The sequence below is a fragment of the Musca vetustissima genome, unplaced genomic scaffold (genome assembly GCF_032173495.1).
Source record: "Musca vetustissima isolate MV318-11 ecotype Yass unplaced genomic scaffold, APGP_CSIRO_Mvet_v1 utg11182, whole genome shotgun sequence".
Classification (NCBI taxonomy): domain Eukaryota; kingdom Metazoa; phylum Arthropoda; class Insecta; order Diptera; family Muscidae; genus Musca; species Musca vetustissima.
The window spans coordinates 329,366-337,901 of NW_026882665.1; the positions used below are offsets into that span (position 1 = coordinate 329,366).

At 32.9% G+C, this 8,536-nt stretch overlaps 1 protein-coding gene across 1 annotated transcript in view; it reads left to right on the forward strand.

Moving 5' to 3' along the window:
* The window catches only part of LOC133329275 (homeobox protein araucan), a 64,028-nt gene extending 57,152 nt beyond the window's left edge, over positions 1–6,876 (forward strand). The window contains exons 6-8 of the mRNA XM_061537765.1: positions 3,014–3,555; positions 4,396–4,599; positions 6,827–6,876. Of these exons, the coding sequence (XP_061393749.1) occupies positions 3,014–3,555; positions 4,396–4,599; positions 6,827–6,876 (796 nt within the window). The remainder of the gene's footprint in view (positions 1–3,013; positions 3,556–4,395; positions 4,600–6,826) is intronic.
* The last annotated feature ends 1,660 nt before the right edge of the window (positions 6,877–8,536 follow it).

Here is an 8,536-nt window from a genome sequence, read left to right on the forward strand (position 1 = left end):
GGAAAAATTTAATGAATATCTTCATAATTTCATTCATCGTTTATTTTTCCCTCCTTTAAAAGTGAGAAAGCCACTATTTTATCCAAAAAATGTAAAAAATTCATGAATATCAAAACTATTTTCATACTTCGTTCTACTTCAATTAGGCCCATCAGTATACTTAAAAGTAGCTGCCTATTCACACACATTGTTATGCTCTTTCAGTCAGTCGTTGTTTGACAGGCAACGAATGAACACATGCTGGGGTGCGCGCACGTCGTCGTGTCCGCACAACTAAAAAATCAACGAAATAACACTTAGGGATAAAAGTGTTTCAGTATATTTGGATTTTTATTTTATTATTCAAAATGCGTTTTGTATGTTTAAAAAAATTTAAAAACAACAGAACAATTGCTGTTGTTAAAAGAATTAAATATTTGATTATTATCGTAGTATTTAATATTAATATTTAGTATTATAATATGATTATTATCTCGGTATATGCTACTTTGTAAACTTTATTAGATTTTTGTGACATTTACAATTTGTAATTCATATAAAAACATTTTTAATAATGCTTTTAATTTATATAATAACAAAAATTAAATTATTCAATAATTTTTCCGACCACCAAAATGTACACACAATTTTGTTCGGTACTGTTCTGTTTTCTCTTACACATACTAACGCATTTTAATTTTGGGCACCTATGTTCTACTTTAACACTAGTTGCTGTTGAAATATGTGTTTAACAAATTAATATATACTGTATTCTATATTGTGGATTTGTAACATAGTAGACTCTATTCATGTATGTACATGTATTTGGAAAATACTTTTATTTTTACACTTCAATAAAATATTTCAATCTAATAGGTTATGAGCCCAGCCAGCCCGATAAAAATAGATTGAATTTTATTAACATTTTTTGAAGTCTATAAAAAAAAAGAAAAATAAATATTAAAAGAAATTTTCTTAAGATTCTGTGAAAAATAAATATCAGAAAGGAGCAAACAATGGAATTTTGCAAAAACGTGAAGCCGTTATGTGGAGAGTCGGAATGGCCTATTTGGAAGCGAAAGGTCAAGGATCTTCTAGATTTTTACGAGGGAGCTTTGGATGTAATTGAGCGCAGAATTACAAAACCGGAACCCCTAGAAGAAGGAGCTACAGAATCCCAAATGAGGGACCACAAAAAGCGGTGTGATTTCTACAGAAAAGCTAACAGCTATGCCAAGAGCTTGATCACAAGCACTATTTCAGATGAAATTTTCATGAAAGTCATGGATAAAGAATCTGCATATGATGTCTGGCAGGCGTTACATCAGCAATTTGAAGCAACATCTAAAGATCAGTTATTCAAAATGTGCACGGAGCTTTTCTCGTTTGAATGGATACCAGAAAACGACGTTTCTACACATATATCCAAGCTTAAAAGCTTGTGGAATGAAATCAATTCTGGCTTGATAATAAAAGGAGAAAAGGAGCTGCCAGAATTACTTCTGATCTGCAAGATTCTACACATATTGCCTAAATCATTTGAAATGTTCAAATCAAGTTGGATGATGCTCACACGAGATGAAGACAAGTCCTTAGATGAACTACTTATGCAGCTCTGCTTGTTTGAAAGGAATTTTAAGAAATCTGAAGATGAAATTGTGGAAAAACAAGAAGCATTAGCTCTGAATGAGAAAAAAAGGAAAAATATGCAGAATTTTAGAAATAATACGAGAGATGGAACCTGTCACTACTGCAAGAAAAAGGGGCATTGGATTAAAGACTGCAGAAAGTGGATAGCTGATGGAAAACCATGTAAGTCAAAGCCATCAGTAAGCCAAGACCATCGTTCCAATGTTGCCCTTCATTCTGTAACGAAAGAAGTTAATTTGAGCATATCCGTCAATGATTGTTGGATTGACAATGGTGCAACAAGGCATGTAACAAATTCAAAAGAATTCTTTATCGACTACTAATCTTTCAAAGAATCTCATTCTATACAAGCTGCAGGCAAAGAGACTTTACATGCAATGGGAAAAGGTACAATTCAATTTTTGTCAAAAGTAAAGGATGTCGAGAAGACAGTAAAACTTTATGATGTATGGTATGTTCCTGGTATATCCAGAAACCTTTTTTCTGTGTTGGCCTCACATGATAGAAACCCATCAAGTAAGTTTTATTCTACAATAAATGAATGCAGGCTTGTAAATGAAGAAACGGTTTTATATGGACACAGAGAGGCAAATGGAACTTTATATAAAATAGATTTTCATCAGATATCTGTAAATCAATGTGCTTCAAGTTCAATAGAAAAGTCGAAGCTGCAATTATACCATGAAAGATGGGGACACCAAAATAAACAGTACGTTAAGAAGAAACTAGAACATGAGATGGGAATAAGGGTAAAGAAAAGCAATGAAATCTGTGAGCCTTGCATTTTTGGTAAGTTGTCAAGATTACCATTTGGTAAACGCGAAACTGCGAAATCCCCAGGAGAGTTAATATCGACCGATGTTTGCGGACCATTTCCATCATCATTTAGAGGATATAAGTATATAGTCGTTTATAAGGACAACTTCACAAAATTTAGATACGGTTATATTGTGAAGAACAAATCTGATGTAAAGGATACATTGGTAAAAATGCTTGCTCATGCCAGATGCCAAGGACACAACATAAAAACATTGCTCAGTGATAATGGTGGTGAATTTTCCAATGCAGATGTAAAGGATATTCTAGCGAAACATGGAGTGAGTCAAAGGTTTACCGCTCCATATACACCTCAACAGAATGGTGGTGCTGAGAGAGAAAATAGAACCATTGTAGAGATGGCGAGAACATTTATGAACTCAAACAAGGATATAGAATTTCCAAAATCACTATGGGCAGAATTTGTCAAATCAGCCATATACATATTAAATAGAACAGGAAAATCATCTAAAGAGAATAAAAGTCCATTCGAGTTATGGTATGGAAAGAAGCCGCGAATAAGACACCTTCGTATAATCGGATCAAAATGCTATATTCATATTCCCAGTCAACGTCGCAAGATGGATAGAAAGGCAATAATTGGATATCTTGTTGGATATGACGGCGATGAGAGATATCGTGTCTACATCAAAGAGCGAAATGCCGTAGAAATATCCAGAGATGTGATATTTTCAGAAAAAATTAAAGGTTATTCGGAAGCTGTTGAAAGTACAGAGAGAAATTATTGGATTCAAGCCATGAAATTAGAGATGAGTTCATTAATGGAAAACAATACCTGGGTACTCTCGAATCTTCCCAAAGGAGCGAAGGCACTCCCGTCAAAATGGGTTTATCGAATCAAAACAAGACCAGATGGCAGTATTGAGAAGTACAAGGCAAGATTGGTTATAAAAGGATTTAAGCAAAAAGAAGGAGTAGACTACGATCAAACATTCAGTCCAGTAGCAAGGATGTCTAGTATACGATCAGTCTTAAGTATTGCTGCAACTGAAGGATTACATTTGTCACAATTCGATGTAGCTACAGCATTTCTCTATGGTGAACTGAACGAGACAGTTTACATGGAACAACCAGATGGTTTTAATGATGGCACAAATAGAGTTTGCCTTTTAAAACGAAGTCTATACGGCTTGAAGCAAGCACCCAGATGCTGGAACCAACGAATGGAAATTTTTCTTAAAAATCTTGGGTTTAAAACCAGTTCCGCAGACAGTTGTTTATATACTAGGGAGAAATGTGGCAAAAAGCTAATCCTTGCTCTCTATGTTCGGACAAAATGGAATTGGATTATTTCCTTAAGAAATCGGAGTTCAAAATCGTTAGCAATGACGCATCATATTTTCTTGGTATCGAAATAGAAAACAGCGATGATCAAATCAAAATATCTCAGAAAGCCTATGCAAAGAAAATTCTGGAGAGATTTAATTTCTCAGAGTGCAGGCCAGTTTCAACGCCAATGGAAAACACAATCAAATGTGATACAAGAGCAGGGAAAGCAACAATTGAATTTCCATATAGACAAGCAGTAGGTGCTCTCATGTATCTAATGTTGGGAACAAGACTATAGCGTCGGTAACTTATCAAGGTATCTTGAAAACTACACTTCTGAAGATATTCAGAGACTTAAACGAGTCTTTAGATATATTGCTGGTTCCATAGATGTTGGAATAGCTTATAAGAAGCAAGGACCAAAGATATTAGAATGTTATAGTGACGCTGATTTCGGCGGATGCGTAACCACTGGACGATCCACAACAGGTGTTGTTGCCACTTTTGCAGGTGGAGCTATATCTTGGATAAGTCAAAGGCAACCAACTGTGTCAACTTCAACAACTGAAGCAGAAATTATTGCTGCAAGTGAAGCTTCAAAAGAAGTAATATGGCTTAAACGACTTTTTAAGGATATAATAAATTACAATGAAATTCCAGTGATAAAAATTGACAATACGGCTGCAATACGTCTGGCAAAGAATCCAGAATTTCATAAGCGTACAAAACACATTGACCTGAAACATTTCTTCATACGTGAAAAGGTTACGGAAGGTTTAATATCAACATTGCAAGTTTCTTCTGAGAATCAACTAGCTGATCTAATGACCAAACCCCTACCAAAGCCACGTTTACAATCCCTATGTAATCGCTTAAATATTAATAAATTAAACAAGGGAAAGTGTTGAAATATGTGTTTAACAAATTAATATATACTGTATTCTATATTGTGGATTTGTAACATAGTAGACTCTATTCATGTATGTACATGTATTTGGAAAATACTTTTATTTTTTCACTTCAATAAAATATTTCAATCTAATAGTTGCTCTCATTTTTCCTTTCTCTCTCTCTCTCTTTTGACGAAAACAAATGTATTCCTCCCACGAAAAAAAACCACCACCACTCCTTGTTCGACTGTGTTCTGTTTTGGTATTGTTCTCTGTATGTCTCCTCACTTGGTGGTTGTTATTTTTGTAACCGTTTATTTGTCTACTGTTTCTCTTTTTTATAATCTTTCCGCTAACTCAATTGTAGCAAGTTTTGCAATCCAGCACTTCAGACACTGTTAAGGACTTTGCATTGATGTTATAAAATTCGCATATGTATTATCCAAATTATTTCGAGCAATTGCGAGCAGCAAGCTGAACCGAAAATTTAATATTGTATATAATTGGTATAATGACGCAAAACAAGACACATTTAAGTAAGAACAAGTGGAAAAGGATACCCTCCACCATAGATATACTGACAGGTACTAGAAATGAAAATATACAATACAAATTTCAGAAATTTTTAATGGATAATTATACCATCAGCCTTATGGATAATGAGGGTGTATACAATTTACACCGTGAAAATTTGCCTCATCGAAATATTGGTTTCAGAAAATTTTAGATTTCATCCAAACTTTGCCCATCTTATTTCTTCCAAACTTAGTTCAAATTCAAAGATGGGGAATATCAATCCACTCCTTCTGGAACCTTCACACAGGGACTAGGTCTAAATGTGGGTATAGTTCGTTATCGAACCTTACGTTATAATTTTTTATCTCGCTATCCTCCGCAGGAGAAACGATTACAACAGAGTCTTAGAACCAAACTCAAAACGCGGCACAAATCAGATATCTATTTTAATATAAAAAGGGGTTATATGGGGACTACCCCAAAAAGGGTACGAATATTAACATTTTTTGGTAGGGAGATTTGTTACCATGTATGACTTCAAAATACCAAATTGCAGCAAATTAAAAAACGCACTCAAGAACCCCAAAATACCGAAAATTGGGGGTACCCTTTTATGGGGGCTACCCGAAAAAATGGACCTATTGTCATAATTTTTTGTGGAGAGATTTGGTACCTATTAAGAACTCAAAATACTAAATTACAGCCAATTCGGTGGAAAAATGCGACCAAAACCCCATAAATACTGAAAATTAGGAGGTACCTTTATATGGGGGCTACCAGAAAAAGTGGTCCCATACTTATATTTTTTTGTGAAGACACTTAGTACCCAATAAGAACCCAATGTACCAAATTTCAGCGAATTCGGTTGAAAACCGACCTCAAGAACCCCAAAATACCGAAAATTGGGAATACCCTTATATGGGGCTACCCGAAAAAATGGACCTATAGTCATAACTTTTTGTGGATAGATTTGGTACCTATTAAGAACTCAAAATACTAAATTACAGCCAATTTGGTGGAAAAATGCGACCAAAACCCCCAAAATACTTAAAATTAGGAGATACCTTTATATGGGGGCTACCTTGTACCCATACTTATAATTTTTTGTGGAGACACTTAGTACCCAATAAGAACCCAATGTACCAAATTTCAGCGAATTCGGCTGCCTGTAGACAAAAGACAACCCTATGCAAAATTTCAGCACCCTATCTCAATTCCTTCAGAAGATAGCGTGATTACAACAGACGGACGGACATGGCTAGATCGTCTTAGAATTTTACCCTGATCAAGAATATATATACTTTATAGTGTCGGAAATGAATATTTCGATGGGTTACAAACGGAATGACAAAATTAATATACCCTCCATAATATGGTGGAGGGTATAAAAATCAAGACTAGGCAAAACATAGAATATATGTAATCAAAACGACAAATAAATTCTGTACCATAGATAAAATTATATATATATATATATGTATATATATATATATATATATGGAGCTATTTCATAATTTAGACTTTTATTGTTAATCTAGATTTGTTTCAATGTCCCGTTCTGTTCTTTACAACCATGTTACTATATATATATATGTATTTTTTTTAATTGTTTACTATACCAACCTTGAGAATATGTACAATATAATCTAAATTACACATCTTCTATTTCCACATTCTCTTTTCAGTTAATTTGAATATCAGTTCTTACCAACAGCAAACCAGACCAATGGGTTAAGTGCAAATTTCTTTAACGGTTAAGCAGTCAAGTATATGTATGTATGTGTTTGTTTGTAACTTAAATATATTTTCTTAAGAATTAATGTCCACTACATATATATTTGAACGTAAATAAAAAATGGATACTATTTAAATAAAAATAAAATAAAACACTAAACAAATATGTTAACAGAACATAAATTATCGTTTTACGTTTTGTAATTAGCATTAGGTAAACATTTATTACTGTGATAAATTCCCTATTTAAGTGCGGTGTTGAATAACATATTTACTTGGAACTGTTGCCGTGTGGAGAATTTAATCAATCGATTCGCTACAGCTTATAGTCCTAAAGCGGTTACCATTTCCTAAAACAACTTGAATGAATTTTTCATTATAGAAAATTCTCTATTCGCATTGCCAAATGTGTTTGGTAGGTTATTCAATGAGGTCTGTCATTCGGACAGTCACACCTCTGTCTCTGTACATAATTAATTAGATTTTATTGTCAACTAAGATAAATGACCATTTTAAGCGTAAACAACAACAACAACACTTCATACAAATGTGCAAAAATAATATATATCTATCTGCAATATAATACAATTATTAATTTAATTTAATATATAATTTGAAATTTAATCGCATCGCATAATTGTAACAAGTTACAATTCATAACAAATTAAGCGAACATCTTAATAATGAAATTGAAAAAATAATTTATGTGTTAATAAAAAACATAAAAATAAAAATAAGTTTAATTTAATTTAATGCGAAAACCAACACAATATTATTACGAAATAAAATAGTATTTAATAAAAAAATTATGTATTTTTTAATTAATAATAATTAGTGGGCTGAAAAAAGGTTTGTATATTTATGCTTTACTTACATGACGCTGGTTTTACTTCTTTAATTATTCGTTTAGTGTGATATAAGCAATTTTTATTTATGTCAGGTGGTAAGTATATACATTTACGAAGTTTATGTATGACTAGCGGGCCCGGCAAACGTTGTCTTGGCTAGCAATATTGTTGATGTAAAACTATCGGCATTTTAGGTTTGTTTTTATACCCTCCACCAGAAGGAGTGTACAGATTTTCGTAATACCTGGTTGTTTATCAGAGCACACATAAATGAACATTTTAGTACTGAAAATCTAGAATTTGATGTGTATGAGCGAGTGCGGCTTCTATTTTTGCCTCATAAAGTTTCGTTGGATATACGTTTATTTATAATTGAATTCGTGGAAAATAAATTTAAATGCACATATAAGCTTGAATTTCGAATTTAATTACATTTATATTGGGAAACATTTCCCCATATATTTAGAAGACTTCCATATAACGTTAGCCAAATATTAAGTTAGATTTTTATAACCTCCACGATTTAAGATAAAACTTTGTAATTTGCACATAATTTCTACTACTCATAAGATATTTGGTATTGAAAATGTTCAATTTTGGTTCACATTTAATATTAACTATACTTATTGAGCAGAAAATCTCCCTAATTTCAATTATCATTGCTGTAATTTTATATTCCTCCAAGGGTCTAAAGAGTGCTCCACATTTTTCGATGCTGTGGGGTACGTATTTAAATGTAATCGGCTGTAATTTGGCGGTTGATTGTTTTATTTTGTAAAATGATTCCTATTAAATGATCAATATTGGTCCACT